This window comes from Micromesistius poutassou (genome assembly GCF_964030765.1).
Source record: "Micromesistius poutassou genome assembly, chromosome: 13".
Classification (NCBI taxonomy): domain Eukaryota; kingdom Metazoa; phylum Chordata; class Actinopteri; order Gadiformes; family Gadidae; genus Micromesistius; species Micromesistius poutassou.
Window position 1 is genome coordinate 17900078 of NC_140283.1, and position 21670 is coordinate 17921747.

At 46.9% G+C, this 21670-nt stretch overlaps 3 protein-coding genes across 4 annotated transcripts; 2 read left to right on the forward strand and 1 right to left on the reverse strand.

Moving 5' to 3' along the window:
• Positions 1-195: 195 nt before the first annotated feature.
• On the forward strand, positions 196-10147 carry LOC311357177 (tyrosine-protein kinase CSK-like). Of its 2 annotated transcripts, none has more exons than XM_084477072.1 (13): positions 196-526; positions 4575-4641; positions 4747-4860; positions 5229-5341; positions 6336-6558; positions 6902-6995; positions 7353-7418; positions 7575-7674; positions 7767-7857; positions 8063-8136; positions 8292-8487; positions 8588-8674; positions 9104-10147. In XM_084477072.1, the coding sequence occupies exons 2-13, from the start codon at positions 4627-4629 to the stop codon at positions 9278-9280; spliced, it is 1350 nt and encodes a 449-aa protein (XP_084333198.1). In that variant the 5' UTR covers positions 196-526; positions 4575-4626; the 3' UTR covers positions 9281-10147. The 2 variants fall into 2 exon arrangements, with proteins under 2 accessions (XP_084333198.1, XP_084333199.1); XM_084477073.1 differs by having other exon boundaries at positions 4579-4641.
• Positions 10148-10281: 134 nt separating this feature from the next.
• Positions 10282-12816, forward strand: mapda (N6-Methyl-AMP deaminase; the record flags this gene model as incomplete). The annotated part of the gene is made up of 10 exons (XM_084477693.1): positions 10282-10417; positions 10501-10631; positions 10891-10951; positions 11040-11127; positions 11213-11294; positions 11465-11591; positions 11687-11767; positions 11866-12004; positions 12358-12458; positions 12625-12816. The coding sequence occupies exons 1-10, from the start codon at positions 10373-10375 to the stop codon at positions 12814-12816; spliced, it is 1047 nt and encodes a 348-aa protein (XP_084333819.1). The 5' UTR covers positions 10282-10372.
• A 249-nt stretch (positions 12817-13065) lies between these two features.
• On the reverse strand, positions 13066-21276 carry nat10 (N-acetyltransferase 10). The gene is made up of 29 exons (XM_084477692.1): positions 21195-21276; positions 20866-20989; positions 20645-20736; positions 20385-20556; positions 20175-20297; positions 20023-20084; positions 19721-19835; positions 19500-19607; positions 19013-19146; positions 18636-18729; positions 18412-18510; positions 18107-18243; positions 17751-17875; positions 17476-17626; positions 17168-17264; positions 16943-17059; positions 16542-16643; positions 16202-16276; positions 15975-16091; positions 15579-15712; positions 15428-15476; positions 15213-15309; positions 14995-15102; positions 14606-14778; positions 14200-14319; positions 13712-13810; positions 13549-13622; positions 13280-13360; positions 13066-13199 (listed from the first exon to the last, which is right to left on the reverse strand). Exons 2-29 carry the CDS (start codon positions 20977-20979, stop codon positions 13085-13087), a joined length of 3084 nt encoding a protein of 1027 aa, XP_084333818.1. The 5' UTR covers positions 20980-20989; positions 21195-21276; the 3' UTR covers positions 13066-13084.
• Between the last annotated feature and the right edge of the window lie 394 nt (positions 21277-21670).

Below are 21670 nucleotides of genomic sequence, written 5' to 3' on the forward strand. Positions count from 1 at the left end.
TCCTATTATTCTTAGATGGAAGTATGCGTTTACCGAGATGAGAAGTAAAACGAGTTATTAATTCGGATTTAAAGTCCGATGAGCAGACGACGAGATACAAGGAAACTGCATCGATGAGCAATCTACCGTGACTGCGCATGTGCAGTGAAAAATGAAAGGTGGGGCAAAACTTGAATGTTTATAATGACAGAAGAATGTTCGCTGTTTATAGTTTGTAGAAGTGCAGGCATTTGCATATGCGCTATCCCCTCCTTGCTGCATTGTCCAACCTCGGCCTTAAATAAAGATGGCGAGGTAAATATTTAGGGGAATGCAAATGCTGCGTAGTCCTTTTTTACTAAATGATGTCACGGAGTGCGCCAATATTTTCCATTTGCCTATTTTTTGGTGACTTGTGTCGGACATCCCTGTATCGGTTATAACACGGTTCTCCACTTTCGGGACTTGATGCATCCTGCTGAACACGGACGCGCTACCGTAAGCAGATCTTCTCCGTAGCCTGCTCTCCGGACAACTTTATTCCCAGGTAAGCGCATTGTCCCCCGTCCCCGTCCGCCCCCGTCCCCCCAGCTCCATTCTGGACGTCAACTACACCACGCTGAAACTTGAATTAGGGCTACAGCTGGTATCGATGCAGCTCAACAGATCTCACTAAACGTAGCCCTATTGTACACGTTGGGCTTGCTTCCTGTAGGGTACTGTGTTTCCGAAAGAGTAAGCACATTTCAGCCATGCAGGACCACCAACAATATGAGCAATATCTCAATGCTTTCTGTCGATGTTCTCGATACTGCTCCAAGTTACTGAACATCAGTCTGATTATTAGTGTTTATGAATACTGATGAATACTGACTAATAATGATTCAGACAAACCCAAATAAAGCAACCGCGCATCTTTGTCTGTCTGTCCATCTGTCTGTCCATCTGTCTGTCTGTCTGTCTGTCTGTCTCTCTCTCTCTCTCTCTCTCTCTCTCTCTCTCTCTCTCTCTCTCTCTCTCTCTCTCTCTCACACACTCTGACACACCTGGATGCCTGACAACTTAACTTGTAATTAGAAAAACATGCCGCAGCAAGGCCAAGGCATCATCCAACATCGGACCGTATTAAACAATATGCACCTTTTATAACGTGTAAGGATATATTGTGTTGTGGATGTGGAAGAAACGCCACTACCTAAACGAATAGACCCAGGCCCCTGAGCAAGTTACGGACTTTGGCCTGGCGACTTGTTCCTGTTTGAACGACCTTCCTTCACTAAAGTCTTAGACTTGCTAAAAGCAGTGGTTTTTGGTGAAAGTCCCTGTGATACTGCTCATGTGCCTCACCCACTTGTGTAAGAGACCGTCATGACATGGAAAGTTGTTGTTACACAAGATTCCAGCTGTTGTCCCCACACATGATGTTGATCCCCTTCTCTGTGGCTCCACCAACCTTCAGGGCTTTGGGCCACAACTTTACTTTACAGGGCGCACTCCTTCATGTGGTTCACACCCCAATTATGCAAACCTTTAAACCTTTATGTGGCAATAATCTCTCCAACCCCCAGCCCTCTCTCTCCCTCTCTCTCCCTCCCTCTCTCATCATTTCTTGGTCTTGCCACCCTGATGCTACCGTAATGATGATGATGATGATGATGAGGAGGAGGAGGAGGATAAGAGGGCAGCAGCATCAAAGGAGCTGCAGAGCACCATCCTCGAAGGGGGGGGGGGGGGGGGGGGAGGGGGGAGACGGGGACAGGGGGGGGGGGGGGGGGAGAGATCGGGGCAGGCGGCAGGCTGGCAGGCAATCGTGAGGCCCCCTGCAGTGCCCCATGCAGTGAAAGAGACCCACAACTAGCAATTAACCAGCAAGCTCTCCATCGTCCGTACTCCTGAACCTCCTTCTGATCAGGGCTACTTGTGCAGCGCACACGGCTCCACAGAAAACCCCATTGAAAAACCCCTCTATTGCTTATAGAACACATACACACAAAGATGCCACGATGCCACACATTTGAGGAAGCAGGAGATAAGGGTTTATTTTATTCATCTCGACAAGCTACATGCTACATAGCCCCCCCCCCCCCCCCCCCCCTTAGAACAGCTAGCTTGTCTTGAACCCAAGCAACAGGTTTTTTTCTGCTCTTCCTCCGTTGTCTCTTACTTTGCAGGCGGAGGAGGGAGTGGCAGGAGGTATTTGAGCCTGTCTGTTCTTGCTGGGTTGTTCTGACTGCCATTAGAGCTGTTCGCTATGAGTGGGACATGGTTACCGTCATCGCTGCTGAGGAAGGCCCGTTGGTCCTGGTAGACGTGCAGAAAGACATCGACCCCGCGTTTCCGTTGACGCGCACACGATAGCGATAGATGTGGGCTGACGACGTTTGCTCTTTGTGATCTGTGGTGTCAAACAGAACAGTTTGGAGTTGTTTTGTTTTGTCTTAGGTCGTATGTGTCTACTGCAAGTTGGTTTTGTGTAACAATCCCAGTTTTGGGCCCAACGTTTATTTTTGATTAGACTTCATGTTTGACATTTTAGTTACGTGAGTTATGTGAATAAAAAGTGTGCTTTTTTTTTATTGTGTGCTTTGGGGCCAATGCTCAGCACGGTTAGGACGGCCTTCGGTCAATACAACTCATTGGAAAGCAGATTGGCTCAGGAAGAATGGCCCTGTTTGTTTCATGAAAAGGGGAAAAGCTGTGGTTTCACAGCGAGGCCTTTTGGAAATGGAAATCATAGCTCTTACCCATTTGGGCCGTGAAACAGGCTGAGGTCCCGGCCGACTTTTTTGAGCAGGCAAACTGGGATGCATTCACTGATCCACACATGGAGAATTAAAAGACTGCTTTGTTTGTGAGGCTTGGACGAGTACATCCATTCCGCTTACAGTGACATCATGACTTACCAACAAACTTTGCCCGGACATATCCTGTCGCTGTCAGGCCCAACCGAATGCCAGCCCTTCTGTAATGTGTTAGACCCGAGTGAATACGGGAAGGCTATGGGTTGATCATAAACTTTCTTTCTCGTCTCAATGGGACGGGTGGGAATATAGTGGGAGGCTGTGGCTGATATAGGCTCGGGATTAGGATGCATTTAGTGCACGTTAGCAGTGTGTGTGTGTGTGTGTGTGTGTGTGTGGTGGGGGGTTGCTATAGTGCTCAGTAGAAGCTTAAGATGTATCTCTGTGGGGAAATGTGTTTACTTACACATTTCTCTCGGTATACTATGACAGCTGTGGCGTTTCCCGTGTGAAAACAGCCACTTCCTCCCAAGCGCCCTCCAGCGATCTCCAGAGATGACATTTTTTCTGGAAGAAAAGTTACAAGATGATGTGAACTGACGTGTGGGAGATACTTCTGCATTGGTATTTCAATGCAAAACTTTAGATTTGGTCAAAAGTAAAGGCCTTTTGAGGAGCGTGTCGGTTAGTGAGCTGACTCTCCCGTCCTTTCACTAACTCTCTACAATCGGATGGATCCGGTCTCTCGATACAGTCGAATGCACCCGATGCAGGAAGTGCATAATGGGCTCTATATGACACGGTGGAGTGGCATGACCTTATTTGGGGAAGCGATTGGATGCAGAGCTGTGAATGAGAGCTCTTAGCCCCTTTGCATGGAACTGGTCGAAGGGAACTGACACATAGCAAAGAGGAAGTGATTGGTGGGTTATATTCTCTTCTCGACCGCAGACCAAGGACTATTTTTAAGCATCTGCTCAGTTGATTTGTGCAGGAAATACAGGCGCGGGTCACTCACTGTTCACTCAGAAAGATAATTATATCTTATTGACAAAGAAAAAGTATATATTTGGGGAAAGTGAAAGTCCTCTAAGCTAAACATTTCAGAATTGTAGTATATTTATATATACTGCATAATTATCATGATATATTATTGTATCAAACATTCTCATGTTTAAAAAGTGCAATGCTAATCATCATCCTGATTGGTTTTATTGTGAACACATAGTCAACCCTTATGACTCCTAAATATTCATAATATTTAATAATAATAATCCAGTGGTCTAATAATTTCTTATTATGTGCATTAAAAAAGTATTTAGTAAACAATAGGAGTAATCCCAATGGGGATGAAAATAAGGTACAGTACTTGCAGTACGGTACTTACTTTTACTTACATGAAAACATCCGGAGAAGTAAAGCGTTTTGCAATACAATGGCCGCCGGTTCGAATACATTTAAACGATATGAATACATTTGAATTTAAACCTTGTCCACGTCACGGAAAAAGATGAACTGCATAATGAAAGCGTGGCATAAGCTGTTAGTTCTGCTTTCTACTGGCCTGAGCTATTTTTACACTCTGTTCCGCACATCCAGGCTATCGCCGCTGATCATTAAACGGATCATACTCTTCCACCAGGTTTGAGTGCGATGAGCCAATTTCAATTCCAGTTTCCAAATCTGTCCCACCTTGTGGCACAGTGGACAACATTAATATAAATATGGAAAGAAGAAGAATAAAAAGCTGTGTGTGTGTGTGTGTGTGTGTGTGTGTGTGTGTGTGTGTGTGTGTGTGTGTGTGTGTGTGTGTGTGTGTGTGTGTGTGTGTGTGTGTGTTGTGGTCTGATGCAGCTAGGTTGTGTCACATGTGAGAGGGCCGCGCTGCCTCCCCACTACCCCGAGTATGACTGAGGTCCAGGTAAGCCACAGAAATGCCTAGAATGCACCCGATAAATAATAATGGCACAATGTAAATGATGAACATAACATTATTCATGAGCTTCTACATCCTCTCCTCACTCAGGCTTCATGGCCACAGGGCACAGAGTGTGTGGCCAGGTACAACTTCAGAGGCACCACGGAATATGACTTGCCTTTCAATAAAGGAGACATCTTGACTATTATTTTCGCCACAAAGGTAACACTGTGTGTCTGTGAAATGGCAAGAAAACGCCGGCTTACTTTTTGGCTTGTGGTGAAGGGGTTAAATTGTATTTTGCTTGTTGTTTATCATTCAAAACCAGATCTAAGTTCATTCATATAAATATATATATTTTTTGATTGCGTGTGTGTGTGTGTGTGTGTGTGTGTGTGTGTGTGTGTGTGTGTGTGTGTGTGTGTGTGTGTGTGTGTGTGTGTGTGTGTGTGTGTGTGTGTGTGTGTATGTGTGTCCATGTGTAGATGTGTAGATGTGTGGGTGTGTATGAATGCAATGTGTGTGTTTTTTTTATGAAAACAAACACCATGGATGCCATTGTAATGTTCTGATGTGATCTGCGGTTCCAGGACCCAAACTGGTACAAAGCTAAGAACTCTGCGGGCAAAGAGGGAACCATCCCAGTCAACTATGTTCAGAAAAGGGAAGGAGTGAAACACGAAGGAAAGCTGAGCCTTTTGCCGTAAGTAAAACTCACTGGTTCTGATTCAGGTCACGCGGGGCAGGGTTGTGTCTAGTGGCGAAGGTGTGTGACTCCCTGCTTAGAGGTACCGGGTCCAAACTCCAACGTGTGACGCCCACCTGTAAGCATCCTCGAGCCACATGCCACACAACCCACCAGTGTCTCCACGACGACTGTCTGAACGTACTGTTAGTCGCTGTGGCTGGAAGCATCTGCAATAATTAACTAGAGATTACCTTCTGACGCATAGACTGATTAAGATCTTTATCTCTTTATACACACACGCACGCACAAACACGCACGCACGCGCACACGCGCACACGCACACACATACATGCAGCTTCCCCGTACGTGTGGTGGTCTCCAGCCCAGCTGCCTCTGTCTCCCCTGTGGTCGTGGCCAACATTTTTCTACTGGACCCCTTTGTCTCTGGCTGTGCGGTGGCTGGCGGAGGCCAATTTGTTTTTATGGCGACGGTGCTGTCAGTGCCGTGAATGTTGACCACATTTGGGTTGGGCTACGTTTGTAATTGCAGAGCACGGCTTGTCTGTTTCCAACTGCGGTGCGTGTGAACTCTGCACCATTTCCTGTTGCATTTTTTTTTTCACTCTATCTCTCACGAAAAAAATTATCTCAAAAGATGACTCGCAGGACGTGTGTGTACACGTGTGTGTATGTTTGCATGTATGGGTGGGTGGATGTGTGTGTGTGTGTGTGTGTGTGTGTGTGTGTGTGTGTGTGTGTGTGTGTGTGTGTGTGTGTGTGTGTGTGTGTGTGTGTGTATATGCGTCTGTATGTGTATGTGTGTGTAGATGTGTGGGTGTTTATGAATGTGTGTGTGTGCGTGTGTGCGCGGCTGCGCGTGCGCATGCGTGCGCGCGTGTGTGCATGCTCGCATGGTAGCAGGGGTGCGTAAAGCGCATGTTTGTGCTCTTATGCATGCACATCAATTGGCATGCGTTCAGTGACAACCGGCCTTGCCCACCTGTCCTAGATGGTTCCATGGGAAGATCAGCCGGGAGCAGGCGGAGCAGCTGCTGACCCCACCCGAGACCGGGCTGTACCTGGTGCGCGAGAGCACCAACTACCCCGGGGACTACACGCTGTGTGTGAGCTGTGAGGGCAAGGTGGAGCACTACCGCATCATGTACAAGGACAACAACAAGTTGACCATCGACGTGGAAGAGTACTTTGAGAACCTCATGCAGCTGGTGGAAGTAAGGAGGAGGAATAAATGGGGATTGTGTGTGTGTGTGTGTGTGTGTGTCGATGCACTGCATGCCGCTTTGGACTCGCTCTCTATATTGTTTGCTAGTTGTCTCATGGTCGGGTTAAATGAGAGTGTGCTGTTCCAGGAACCAATCGTGAACAGGAAATGTCAACAGAGGATGTGGGCATTGGTATGCAAGAGTAAGGTTCATGAGTGGATGCTTGCTTGATCACTGCCCTCTATTGGCCACTGTGGAGTACTGCATGTGAAGTGCAAAACGTTTTCACGGCGAGCATCCAAGGGAACCCTATGGGGGGTAATCAAGCTGAGGTTTCCTGTTTTGTTTACAGCACTACACTGAGAATGCAGACGGCCTGTGTACCAAACTCATCAAGCCAAAGTTGGAGGAAGGGACTTTAGCTGCCAAGGACGTGTTCCGCAAGAGTAAGACTCTCACGCTCTCAATGGACACTTATAGAGATCACACCTGATATCACACGCTAAATCACACCCAGCCCATGCATCCACCTGGAACTGAAAAACTGCAAAAGTAGAAGAGTCAACAAAGCTAAATTTATACTCACAATTGGAGATTGGAGATTCAGATTTAAATTGAAACTTTTAAAATGTAGCTCTGTTTACTCCGATACAACGGTTTCTAAGTTCCAGGCATGACACATGTGCTGGTGTGCTCTAATTATTCACTATTTAGTCCTTTAGACTTAGTAGACATTAATAAATGGAAAACGTGCATTGGACTTTGTGTACAGATCCATAACATCCTGTACTGTGACCTCACAGGTGGCTGGGCACTGAACAGAGATGAACTCAAACTGCAGCACTCTATAGGAAAAGGAGAGTTTGGAGGCAAGTACCGGTACATTCGATCACCGTTACGTTACAGCCAGTACAGGGGATGTGTCTTGAATTGTGTTGAAAGGACCAGCTTTTCGGGAGGGTTTTTCTGATCAAAACTGAACTAAAAGATGAGCGTTGTGATAATCTGCTATGTGTGCTTCTCAGATGTCATGTTGGGAGACTACAGAGGGTCTAAAGTTGCAGTGAAATGCATAAAACACGATGCCACCGCGCAGGCTTTCGTGGCAGAAGCATCGGTCATGACGTAAGTCACTCAACAGAGGCGTCGTATTGTGGACATGGTATGAGAAAAAGTCTCCATGAAATTCCTAACAGTACAATCCTCTTTCCTGGTAGGCAACTGAGACACGACAACCTGGTGCAGCTTCTTGGAGTGATTCTAGAGGAAAGAGGAAGTCTGTTTATCGTGACAGAATACATGACCAAGGTAGGGCAATACGGACCTTAATAGCGTTTTAATATGACTTTAGATGATCTGATGGCAAATGATAAATATGTGTTTCTCTTTCTTTTGCTTCATAATTGTTTCGACCAATAATGTGCCGGAAGCATGGATCCGCAATCCTTATTGGCTATCAACAGTCAACACAAAGCGGGCCTGGGACCTGATCCGTTGTGTCTGTGCTCCACAGGGCAGCCTCGTGGACTACCTGCGCTCCAGAGGTCGCACCGTGCTCAACGCACACTCCCTCCTAAAGTTCTCGCTGTGCGTAGATCTGAACGTGTATCAATCATATCACAGAAAGACTCTAGTTGGTCACTTCCAAAACAATTATGGAAACCGCTAACGGTAAAGGAAATGTTTGTGCTCTTCTTCGTCTCCTCCTCCTCCTCCTCCTCCTCCCCCTCCTCTGTCTCCAGAGACGTGTGCGCTGCCATGGAGTACCTGGAGGCCAACAACTTTGTGCACCGGGACCTGGCGGCCCGCAACGTCCTTGTGTCGGACGACAACATCGCCAAGGTCAGTGACTTCGGAATGACCAAAGAGGCGTGCTCCACCCAGGACACCGCCAAGCTGCCCATCAAATGGACCTCCCCCGAGGCCCTGAGGGACAAGGTATGAACCCCTGTCTGTTCCAGCACGCAACGCCTCCGTTAGTAACAACTTGGTATCGAGCCTGACAAGACTGCCTTTTCTTTTCCTTTTCGCTGACCAGCTGTTTTCTACAAAATCAGACGTGTGGAGCTATGGTGTGCTGCTGTGGGAGATATATTCATTTGGCCGATTGCCTTACCCAAAGATCGTAAGTCTCTATTTGCCTGACTAACTAACTAGTTAGGCATGTGTTAATAATGTATTCCTGTATAATGCATTGACCACAGCACTAGGTAGTGATGATCAATGGATTGACCCAACGACACGATAAGGCGTTGTGAATTCATGTAAAAAAGATGAACGTGAATACTTTTCAGCGTAGCTTGCTGATTGATGAAATACACCTGACATCATTCACTCCTCATTGCTTTCCAGAAATATTATTTAATAGCTTCCATGTTCAATTAGTTTGTGCTGTTATTCCACCGTCATTGTTGCAGTAATAACGTTTGTATGCATTGCACAGTCTCCCAATTTCATCACCAATGGTTTTACAGAAAAAAAGTGTGCTTGAAATGTATTTAAAATATACATAATCCCCCACTTTTCCACCATCGTTATTATTATTATTCCCCAGCCCCTGAAGGACGTGGTTCCTCGCGTGGAGAAGGGTTACAGAATGGAGGCCCCGGATGGTTGTCCCGACGTGGTCTACGACGTCATGAAGCTCTGCTGGAGCCTGAACGCCTTCACCCGGCCAACCTTCTATATGCTGAAAGAGAGGCTGCAAAACATTGAACACGCTGAACGCTGAAAGAGCAACCAGGCAGAGAAATGACTCGGAGAGAGAGAACGGACATATCCTCGTTTGCGGAACCCCAGTGAATCAGACACGAAACGACCAAGAACTGCAATTGCCTTTAAGTATTTGGAGAAAGATAACCGTTTTATTGTGATTTTTTTTTTTACATATTGAACTGTACTGAGAATGTCTTTGCCATTTCCTTGCCTCAGGAGGCAAGCTATAGTAACTCCTTATTCTTATATTTTGTAGTTTTTCCTCTGCTGTGTTCTATTGGGTAAAAGGCTTTCCGTTTTAATCGGTTATGGCGATAACCAGACCTCCTGAGGGAATCTGTGACATAGATGTAGGAATAATAAAGAAACGTTCCAGAAAGAATCCCATTTGGGGGAAAAGGCATTCCCTATACTCAACGTTGCAGATGTCTTCCAATGTTCATGATAGTATCATTCATGGATTTTTCTCTGCAAATTGGAAACCTTTTGCTTTCACGAATTCATGGTTACAGTAATAACGTTTGTATGCACAGTCCGCAATTTCATCACCTATTGTCTTACAGAAAAAAGTGTACTTGAAATGTATTTAAAAATATACTCAATCCCCTATTGATGTACATCGACTTGTAATACTTTTTTGTGACTTGATGGGAAATTTGCCAAATTGGCCCATTTGACAAAATAAATAGTTTACAATATAATATTAGTTTACAAGGAGTGGACTTCAAATATTATATTTTCTTGACCAAGTATGCTTTGGTATATTTCAGTGTAGGCAAGTGTACTGCAATAGAGTAGTCCGATTGAGTAGCCCCAAAATAACAGTTTTTCAACCTAATTTGGCAACTTAGTTGATCTTGTATTGGTCGAAATACTTACTATATATATATATATATATATATTTGAATACACCTTTTATAGAGTCCGCATTTTATTTATTTCACCCTACGTGCCATGAATGTATGTGCCTTTTCAAATAAACCTTTGTTTCCTGGGGACTACATTTGTGGTTGCACGTTAAGCGTTACTCGAAAATATGCACTGAAAACAGGAAAGCTGTCAACACCAGATAAGCGCTCGAAAGATAAGCTCCCTGCGTTGGTTCACAATGGAAGAACAGGCCGATATCTTCTACCGCGAACTTCCAAAAGTGGTAAGTATTGTTTTCACTTTAAATATTTTTCCATAACACGTTTTACATTTCTTGCATACTTGAACCTATGCGGTGTGTTTTAGGAGCTCCACGCTCACCTCAATGGCTCCGTCAGCTTCCAGACCATCGAGAAGCTTATCGCCCGCAAGCCTCATCTGAACATCGAGCACAACATGACCGCCATCCGCAGCGGCCAGCGGAGGACACTGGACGAGTATGTCTCTGGATTAGGTTTAATAAAAACAATCAAATATGCATATTGACCTGCACTTTAATGAACGCTTTCATGCACGTGACCTGGACTTTAATGAACGCTTTCATGCACGTGACCTGCACTTTAATGAACACTTGCATGCAGATTGACCTGCACTGTTATGAACACTTGCATGCACATTGACCTGCACTGTTATGAACACTTGCATGCACATTGCGTCAATGCCACATGTTCACAGCAAGCTCTCTTATGTCCGCAGGTGTTTTCGAGTCTTTAAGGTGATCCATCAACTGGTGGACACAGAGGAGGACATTTTTATGGTAAAACACCTTCTGGGTGGAAAAATAAGAGTTTGTCGACGCTTTACAAATGGTCACAGTTTTTAACCAGCTGAATGGTTTCTTTTAGGTGGCCAAAGATGTTGTGAATGAGTTTGCAGCTGATGGGGTCAAGTATTTGGAGCTCAGGAGTACACCAAGAGAGGAGATAAAAACAGGCAAGATAACACCCTATATGCTGTATTGTATTCCATACCTTTTAAAACCAGAGGGGGATTATAGTGATTGTTCTCTCATTATTAGGACTGACCAAACGGAGATATGTAGAAACTGTTCTGGAAGCTGTCAAGCAATGTAAACATGACGGTGTAGATATTGATGTCAGGTAAGTTTCCAATAACATTTACTGTATCTGACAAGATAGTGAAATCAATTTGACAGTTTGTGTACAGGGTAAAGTGTTCCACACTAGTTCAGTAAAACGGTGTGATTCGCTGTGTACTGAGAACCTACTCAATTGTACAATATTGACTTGTTTTCCTCCCCCCCCCTAAGGTTCCTGGTTGCAATCGATCGCAGGAACGGAACTGAGGTTGCCATGGAGACCGTGAAGCTGGCCGAAGAGTTCATGCTGTCCACAGACGGTTTAGTGGTGGGGCTCGACCTGAGTGGAGATCCAACGGTCAGTGAGACAACGGTTGAGCCGCATGTTGTTGCCTCCCCCTCGTGAATCCGTCTCTCTCTCTCTCATGCCGAGTACCTGTGTTCCGCTTTAAGGTGGGCCATGGCAGGGATCTGCTACCTGCCCTGGTGAAGGCCAAGAACTGTGGACTGAAGCTGGCACTCCACCTGTCTGAGGTACGCGGTGATGTCGACCTGGTCACGGGGCGGCTGCGCCACGCCGACTCCTTTCCTGAGAGCTGTGTTTTAAATCGGGCCTACTGTTGTGTTTTCAGGTCCCCTCCCAGTTGGAGGAGACCCAGCTGCTGTTAACTCTACCTCCCGACAGGATTGGCCACGGCACGTTTTTGCATCCCGACGTGGGCGGATCTCAGACCCTGGTTGACGAGGTGGTGAAGAATAACACACCGCTGGGTGAGTGTGAAATGATCATCATCAACGATTTGGCATTAAAGGTCCCATATTATACCACCAGGTGTGAGTGCGGTTGGCCGTTACAAGCCGTTTTGAAAATCTGCCTCTTCTGACATCACAGGTGGGCGTGTCCACATAGATGTGTGCTGGATAGATCGGTCCACCAGCCTACCCAGTGGACCGTAGCAAACGTTGCTCATCTATCCGTCATACATCTAGGTGGACACGGCCACTTGTGATGTCAGAAGAGGCAGATCTAACCCTAACGGCTCATCACACTTACACCTGGTGGTATAATGTCACTTTTAACCCGTATAATGGCTCATATTCTAAAACGTCCATTTACGTCATAGAGCTGTGTTTGACGTCTAATGTCAAGGGTCAAACGGTGCCATGCTACTCCGAACATCACTTCAAGTTCTGGTATCAGATGGGACATCCTAGTGTGATATGTGTAAGTCTGAGTTCCCCTATTGGTTTTGAAATGTCACAACTCTTTTAAAAAAAACTCATTTAGTTTTTCTGAAGTGCTTAACCAAGCATTTTCACAGTTCAACCGTTTTATTTCAAACAATTACTTTAAACTGCTCTTAACCAATGTATTTCTTCTGTTCCATCAGACTGACGATAAGGGGGTCTTCTGCACCGACCTATCTCAGGAGTATGAGCTGGCAGCGACCACGTTTGGGCTGACCCGTGAGGACATGTGGAAGCTCTCCCAGCAGGCCATCGATTGCACCTTTGCACCAGAGACTCTGAAGCAGCAGCTGAAGCGGAGGTGGAATGACCTACGACCTCCTGTTTACCGATGACTGCCATGGAGTCGCCCAACGCCATTTTAACCTCTTCCCAAACTTTTTATTACAAAAAAAAGTGAATTGATTCTGCTAGACATCAATGTTAGGTAGGCAATGCTTTGAGAAGTTATTGGTTACCAGTCAATCCTCTGTATAACTTTCCTTTGTTTTCTATGGTTGATGTATGTGTATTTTGTGTTGAATAGACGTGTTTGTTGGACAACAGCTCAAACAGGGCTCCACAATTGTATAAAATATATAAGTTCATTGGTCCAACTTAAACTCATCGCTTCTTTCCAAATTTGGCCTTCTTGCCGCCGCCCTTCTTCAATTTGCCATGTTTTGGCTCCTCTGGAACGGCCACATGGCTTTCCACATCTAGTTTCCTCTTCTTGTCGCTGTGGGTAGGGGAAGAGTGTCAGAATCCTACATTTTCACAGCAGAAATGTGTTCAAAACAACTCTTAACGCCCACATACCTCTTTATACTGACAACAGCCGTGTTGCCCGCCTTCTTCAACACATGGTCCCACTCGTCATCGTTTCCACGGATCTTATACCTTAAGCAGAAAGGAAAAGTTGGTTTCAATGTGCTGGGAGAATGAACCAATTACAGCAGATAGCAAGCACGACCGTACGAATATCGGACAACAGGGTTCACCTAGTATGGTTTTTGAATGGACCATCTCATTTAGAGGGAGAACTCCCGACAAACACTGCCCACAGCCATTTGGCTTGTAGTACTCACTCTTCAAAGTTCAGCTCCTTGATTTTCTCCAGGTCTTGCTTGTGTTTTTCGTCAAACTCCTTGGCAGCCTCATTCTGCCGAGGAAGAGGTGAGGGGTTGAGTGGCAAGACTTTAAAATGATTTAGCAGAATGATAACACAAACATAATGTACACTTAAAATACCAGATCATCTGTCAGTGTCCCGATTGTAGGCTCCATGGTGATTTCTTTCGACGCCACCATCTCAGCTTCGATAGCCTGCTCTTGCACGTTGCTGAAAACCTAGGAGAGGTAATAATATCTGTGACCATGTGGTTCCAACCTAGCCTGGCTATTGCTGGGGAAGCTGCTGCCATTTTCTTCAGCACAACAGGCGTGATGAACGGGCAGAGTTAAATTGACTGTGTACGCAATTGGCTGCTTGGCATCGCTTCCCTGTCATTGTTTTAAACCAGCCAATAGCTCGCCAGGGGGAAAAGCCAGCTTGGTGATTGGCTCCCGCAAAAACGTATCGAAACTAGAAAGAAATGTATTGCTCTTCTCCAGACCCTTCTGCAGAGCGAACTCAAATCGCCAACAGAATGGGCGGGGCTACCCAGTCTTAAAACAGAATAAACTCGGAACACAATGTTAGCCTGACACCCACAGCCGACTCCAGACAAACCACTCACCTGCACGATCTTGCGAATCAGGCGGTTGAACAGCCCCATGAGCTGTGTGCCTGGCAGCTCAATCTCCTTCTCCAGCTGATCCACCGTCTTGTGCTGCAGCCCAACGCCCAACAGCAGTGCCTGGACGGACCCAAGAGGACTGTGAACACTCCATAGCACACTATTCTTATTGAGATAACAGTATTGTCTCTGCGTTTGGGCATCCTGTCCCACTTTTCGGTAACTGAATATGCCGCTTTTGGAAAAACCTTCCTGAGGAGGTCTCTAAAAACCCAGGTTTGTGCTTTTATGTGGACAGGTGAAAACGTTTTTGGACAGAAGGGGGAAACATGTACTTTATACTAAAATATCTGTACACGTGTGGACGGGTCCTTAAACAAGCGGAAGCCGGGGGAAGGACACCTACACACTGGGCAGCGGAGAGGGAGATGTCGCCCAGCTGCCGGAGGAAGAAGAGGCGCGCCACCTTGGGCACCAGGTCCATGATGAGGTGGTAGTCCACCATGCTCCTGGAGTACAGCTCCATGCGCTTCAGGTCGTAGGGGCTGAAGTGGATGGCGAGCTCCGTGCTGCCGATGGCTGCAGGGAGGGGACGAGGCAAGGGGGGGGGGGGGGGGACAAGTGAGAGGAGATGGAGAAAGTGAGACTTTTTGACTCACAGCTAAAAAGGTTCTGGTTTTGGGGTTAGACTTTTATTTGGGGGGGGGGGGGGGGGGGCTACTCAATTCCACACACTGGACCTTTAAAGCTAAAATAGCGCATCCTAATAACAGAAGAATAGATGTAGAGTCGTACTGTTGGCCGTCTCCTTGCTGTTCCTGTTCTGCAGGATGTTGAGGGCCATGCTGGGCTGGAAGCTGCTGAACTGGTAGGAGAGCAGCGAGATGAAGCGCCGCCGGAAGTCTGGAGGGAACAGAAACCACCATGAAGAGGCGTTTGGAGGCGTGGAGGCGACTCAAAGCATAATTGGTGTGCTCAGAGAGGCTCGGGAGGATAAAAAGGTAGTTGCTGACCTGTCCAAAATGCAGACAGCCACTGAGCCTGCTCGGAAGCCTCTTCCATTCTGAGATCCTTCAGCATCACACAGGAATGCTCTCCTGTAAGGTCATTCTGAGGACACACACAAACACACTCTTCAGTAACTGACATCAATCAATCACTGGAAGAAAATGAATGATCTTTCTACCAGAAAAATACAATAAAAAAATAAAAATCTCTTTTAACTCACAGGTGTCTGTCTTAGATAGACCGGGGTGTAGCCAGCCCTCTTCCAAAATCTGTCAAATTGGAGGAAAACGAAATAAACCGTCAAATCTCCATCTGTATACAAAGAGGCCAAGGCCTGAGCAGACAGGTCTTTAAGATAGAATAGAGCTCACCTGAGCAGCTGGGTGGTGAGACCGTAGGAGACCCCCAGGTAGTGCAGTCGCTCCGCTCTCCTCTCGCTCAGCTTCAGCAGCAGAGGGGGGAGCTCCTTCCTGGGCGTGAGCACCTCCTCGAGCAGACCGACCGCCTGGATGACAGACGAGAACAGATGAGATGGGTTTAAATCCTAAATGCTATGCTTTGTATTAACTCAGTCCATTACTAACTCTAACCCTGAAACTAAAACTAGCCTTCACCCTATTACCAACCCTTAAACTATTACTAACCCTATAACTAATCCAAATCCAATTGCTAACCCTAACCCCTATTACTGACGCTACCTTTACCCCTAAAATGAACCCCATCTCTGGGGCCCCGAGGTCATCTCCATGGCTCTCTGGGTGACTTACCTCGCTGCCGACAGTGGTGATCTCACTGTTGCCCGCGTGTCCGTTCTCGTTCATGGTGGGGAATTTGCCCTCGTAGTACATCTGCAGCAGCTCCAGGGTCCTGGAGCCGTAGCCCATCTGGGGGAAGGAGCAACAGTCAGGGTTATAAAACCACCTTTACGTGGGGGGGGGGGGGGGGGGGAACAGCTACATCCGACGAACCACACGGCAGAGGGGTCTTTTCTTACCCCTTGATAGTCGGGGTTCACCGCAATGCGGACGATTCGGGCACCGGAGAGACCCCCAAACTCTGGGTCTTGGAACTGAAGAAGAGAGAGGGAGGAAGAGTTGTACTGAGATGTGCATAGCTAGGCTGTTACATATGCATGACAGCAGGTTGTAGACGTTCTAAGATTGGTCGATTACCATTAGAATTACAGCTCAGAGGTAACAGCAATTGAGTTGGATTTGTGTGCACATCCAATTTTTCCAAACACGACGAGAAACATAAGATCAGAGAAGAGAGATTCATGTGGATTGTAGTCCTCATCAACGACCAAACGGGGCCGTGACGTGGTGGATGTGTACCTGTTCTGACACGGTCCAGGGGATCAGGTCCCCAGCCGCCTTCTTCCCTCTGGACAGACTGTTGAGGATCGACTGCTGTGAGATCTCCCCTTCCAGACACACCTGGGAAAATAAATCATACTTCTGTAGGGACAATATGGGTCGAGGCAGGGGCTTTACTCCGTAGCAACTCACCAGTTGGGCAGGGAACAAGCAATCCATGAAAACCAAATCAATGAATGACACTACAAAAAATAAAAAATGAAATGACCAAGGACAGAAAACGAAAGAAACCGCGAACACTCACAGTGTGGAGTGGCCATCATCGGAACAACAACTCAACGTTATTCTACTCCTTGCCCCTAGTGGAAGTCAAGCAGCGCACAGCAGGACGTGTTAGCGTTAAGGAGGGTCCTTCGTACCTGCACCACGGCCAGGACCTCCGGCAGGGAGTTCTGCGTGGGGGGCACGGGGGGCAGGAGACAGAAGAGGTGGTGGGCGGGCGCGTCGGACAGCAGCTGGAGGTCGTTGGGCGAGTTCTGGAGCCGGGGCGGAGGGAAGAGGAGGGATGGGTTAGAATCTGCAGAGAGGCACCAAGTCAGGAACAGAAAGCCGTAGCGTTGAGAGTGGACGTTTGACCCCCTCACCTTGTAGTGGGAGGACACGTAGAGCGCCATGAGTCTCTGCAGGAAGACCTCGGAGGCCTTGTGGTAACAGAACAGGGTGTCTCTGTTGACATAGTATCTGTGGGACTGGCGCTAAGGACAACGACAGAGAGACAACAGCTGCAGCACTCGAGGGTGCATTATCAGATTAGGGCCGGATAGAGTAGCGGCTAGGGTGCTGCGATGGCCCAATGTCCTCAGCCTACCCAGTAGGCATCCTTAAACAAGATGCCTTGTTGAAAATGTTCAATTAGCTTCCATCTTTCATGTTCAGCCATTGAAAAGGATACAGATCACAAGTTTGAGGGAGAGGGCAGCCCGATATGAGCCTGGGGATGTTCAGGCAGTCCAGACAGAGCAGCTCATTCAGCCACTTCTCCACGGCGTCCCCGGGGCTGTAACGGATGGACTCATGCAGCGAGACCTCATGAAGGGAGCGGGCTGCAATGAGGGGGAAGACAGTCAAACTTTGGTGCCAGCCAGTGAGTGAGTGAGTGCTTGTGTGAGTGGCTAGGGTGTCACTAGTTTATAATAGAAATAGGCAAGGGCCGTAGGATCATTTTACCTGAAGCTATCCGGACGGTGTTAGTGCCCTTGTTCTCTGCAGACATGTTCTGTTGACTGTCAGAACTCTGCTGTCGCAACTGCTGGATCAGCTTGAGGGACAGAGAGCGACCGGTGCCCTCATACCTGGAGATATGGTCAGAGGAGAGGATACGTTACATATGAATAGATTTATTAACAAATCAAATGTAATAAAAGAAAGAAAGAAAGAAAGAAAGGATTGGTGTGGCATAGAGAGCTGAGGAGTTGGGCAGAAGAAAGAGAAATGTGGATAGAGAGAAGGAATTTAAATGGAAGAGAGAGGGTAGGGGAGAGAGAGATACGAGAGCAAAAAGCAATAGTACTGCTACTACAAACCCATTGATGGTGGAGGCCATGAAGACCAGATAAGGCCCCAGCAGGTTCTTCACCAGGGGTAGGGGGATGGCGGCTGCCTCGTCAATGACCAGGAGCTCGGCCTGGCCCAGCTTGACCGCATCGCCCGGGTGGATGTACTGTCGGGAACAAAACACGAGAGGGTGAGGTCGTGTAGCGGAGAGGCTTCAAAATACACACCAACCGAGACAGCTCCCCTCTTCACGGTTTGTGAACGAACAAGACCCGACGAGGTTTCAGGAGGGCGTGTATGCGGCAGGAGGCGCCGGCGGCGCTGGATCACCCACCTGGATGGTCTGCCGGTGCTCCTTGAAGATGTTCACCCGCACCACCGCCTTGTTGAAGTCCGGGTTCAGGGACTGGATGATCTCGTAGTCGAGGTGCTCCTACGCGTCACGGCGACCGGAGATGATACACAAAGATTATTAGGTGTTCATGTTGTAAGTGTATTCATTAAAATGTATCACAAATGAGCTAAACAGATAAAAGGGGTGCGGGTCGGGTGCCTTACCTGATACTGGAGAGCGTCAAATCCCTTGAAGATGAACTCAAAGAGGGTGTGCAAGTTGTCTGGGCTCGGGGAGGTCACAAAGATATTGGAGTAGCTGTAGAGGAAGTTGAGCGACATGAGAAACAATGGCACGCTGCACGCACTATAACCCACCTGTAGATGTCAGTACAGGGCTTGATGGGATATGGACAGATTAACCGAACAGCCTACCCAGTGGACTATACCAACTGGTAGGTTAATCAATTGATCATATAGGTGAGTGGACACTACCACTCGTGATGTCACGAGACATGACACGCTACTTCAAAATCTGTTGTATCAAATACACTACCCTTGATGAAATACATGCATTTAAAAAACAACAAACAGGTCAATACCCGAAGGCGACGGCTCCAGCGACAGCCAGCCCCAGCGCTGCTGACTTTCCACGTCCACGGGCAGCAGTGAGAGCCACCGTGCTCCTCAGGGTCTTCTCTGAGATGGCCTCGATGAACTTCAGCACGGCCTTGGCCTGGGAGAGGAATAATTAAAGCATGTTCACTGAAGCCAACGAGAGCACACACAAGTCTGACGTAACTCTACAATACTTTCAGGCCAATCACAAACATTTCCTGTGAAATAAATGATCAACGTCACATACTGATACAACTCATTCAATTCAATTTTATTTATAAAGACCTTAATCACCGTTACATTCTCAAAGGGCTTAACAGGCCACATATTGGTCCTGAGTTAAGCCCTGAGTTGCTTAACAGGTTATAGAATAAATGACAGGTTACAGCACGGCATAGTTATAGCATAATTCACATGCCATAACCTAATAGGGTGTAGTTCGAGGGTGGGGGTCTGCTGCAGACGTCATACCTGGTCCATGGTCTTGCAGTTGTCCACCAGCACGCCGACGGGCTGTGTGTCTTGAAGAGACGTCTTCAGGTCCTTCAACTCCTGCTCCCGTGGCGACAGGAGATCGTCCTGAAGGTAGGGAGAGGGCTTTGCGATGAGAAGACCTTCTACATGTCGGTGAGTGGCATGCTAGGGGGAAAAAGGTTGCTGTGGTGCAACAAACAAAAAGTGCAGCCAATCACCTGAGTCTTGGGAGGAACCGCCTTGATGGCGGCCATGTGGCTGGAGATGGGCAGGACGTTGAGCTGGTCGTCGATGACGACACACATCTTGCAGGAGGCAAGGGACAGGATAAACCTGGGGGGCGGGGGGGATTAGAAAGTAACTTAAATGACTACTTGGGAGTGAGTGAATTCAGATACAGGTCTTTAATAAGCGGGTAGAGATGAGGCCCGTTTGGGATCGAACCAGAACCTTTGAGTTTAGAGCACCCTAGCCAGTAGAATATCACGGCCTAAAAGACTACTCTTCCAAATGAACACACCTCTCATTGAATCTTCCCACCACGTCCTGATGGGCCTCAGTCCTGTATCGAGAATGGACATCCTGCAACCACAGTTTGCAGTTAATCCACGGTTCGGCTGGAGCACACATTATATAACATGTAAACAGAAGAAGAAAATGCGGAAGACTTACCATAGACATAGTGTACAGCTGCTTGAGGGAGTTCATTGTCCTGAGCAAAATGACCACGATCCCACCTCCCTCGACTGTCTCAACCGTCCTGGCAAGCAGGTTAGGCGTGAGTGCTTCAAAGTCCTGTGAACCAGAGTGTATAGAAATTCAGCACCTACGACAAACACACGTTTATTTCATAAATGGTGACCTATGGGAGTGATGGCTTACCTGTAAGACACACATGCCAAAGGTGTTTCCGAGGATCTTATGTGTCTCTTTGTAGTAACAATAGCGGATGTTGGTTGCGGCGACAAAAAGTTCAAATGGATCATCCTGCTTCAGGTTAAGGGTGCCGGATTTAATTTTCTTTTGGAGTTGTCTCATACGCTTCTTTCGATTGCTGTTGAATAGAGTGACTTTATGTTATCGACACATTGGTATTTAATGGAATATATGTGCTATGTATTACATGGCATATGATGGGTCACCTGCTGAAGCCCAGCTCTTTTTTGTAGCACCACAGAACAGAGGGTCGTGCTTTCACTGCAGCCTTTGACAACATGTGATGCAGGATGACAACCTGAAGGAAAGACGGAATGCATATAGATCAGGATATCGTTGACAAATCGTTGACTTGTGGTGCAAGTGCAACCAGAACACCGGCGTACACATGTTTTGGTTTAACCAGGGTAAAACAAACGAAATGTACCTGATCTTTTCCTCGATCGCCAACAACAACGAACAGGGTCCGATGTTGCAAAGCGACACCATTCTCAATCTGAACACGAATTCGATTGTCGATCTTCTTTCGAAATGTCGCCATCTTCGTAGAGCTAAAAGCAAATTATAGTTTATATGAGAGCTATGACACATTAATTGCTGAAAACAGGACGCACAACAACATTAAAGAGTAACAGACCGGTGAGAAGGTATATCTAGTCTTGTCAAAACAGACATGACCATAAAACAGATTTACATACAAAATACAATAACTATGATAAAAAAAAAACACGTTGAGTAATTATATACGAGTATTACCTTGTGTGTCAACCTGATAACTGGAATTAAATCATTAAAGTCCAGACTCTACAGAACTCCACCGGCTATCATGCTGTTGATAAACTCACGTGGAGACACCAGTTGGTGAAGGACCCCGGTGACGTATATTCTATGCGACAAAAGTACAAAAAGCTGCCGCAACTTCAGCCTCATCGTTTTACGTGCAGCAGGCACTGGGGGCCAGAACACCGCATGTTTTTTTACTCCGATATTAGATTGAATGTTATGCTGCACAGCTCAATCAAGAAAATACACAATTAATAAAGTAATATTTATATTATGCATTGAGCATACCTGCAAACTCAAGGGTTGAAAAGGTGACAAAGTAAACCGTTGTAGGGGGGTCTGGGGGCATCCCCCCCAGCCAAATTTTGCTATTTTAACATGTAAATTAAGCATTCTGGTGTACTCCCAGAAGAAAATAAAGGGAAAAGACAACATTTTCTTATAGTAAA

What these genes read in the sequence shown, in the direction of transcription:
- LOC311357177 (XM_084477072.1), top strand. An exon ending in ACCTCATGCAGCTGGTGGAA is followed by an intron (nt 6,559 to 6,901) that starts GTAAGGAGGAGG and finishes TTTTGTTTACAG; the next exon opens with CACTACACTGAGAATGCAGA. An exon ending in GATTGCCTTACCCAAAGATC is followed by an intron (nt 8,675 to 9,103) that starts GTAAGTCTCTAT and finishes ATTATTCCCCAG; the next exon opens with CCCCTGAAGGACGTGGTTCC.
- nat10 (XM_084477692.1), bottom strand. Translation starts at nt 20,979, where the DNA reads ATGGCGACATTTCGAAAGAAGATCGACAATCGAATTCGTGTTCAGATT. An exon ending in TGAACCCCGACTATCAAGGG is followed by an intron (nt 16,092 to 16,201) that starts GTAAGAAAAGAC and finishes TCCTTCCCCCAG; the next exon opens with ATGGGCTACGGCTCCAGGAC. An exon ending in TCTATCTAAGACAGACACCT is followed by an intron (nt 15,310 to 15,427) that starts GTGAGTTAAAAG and finishes GTGTGTCCTCAG; the next exon opens with AATGACCTTACAGGAGAGCA.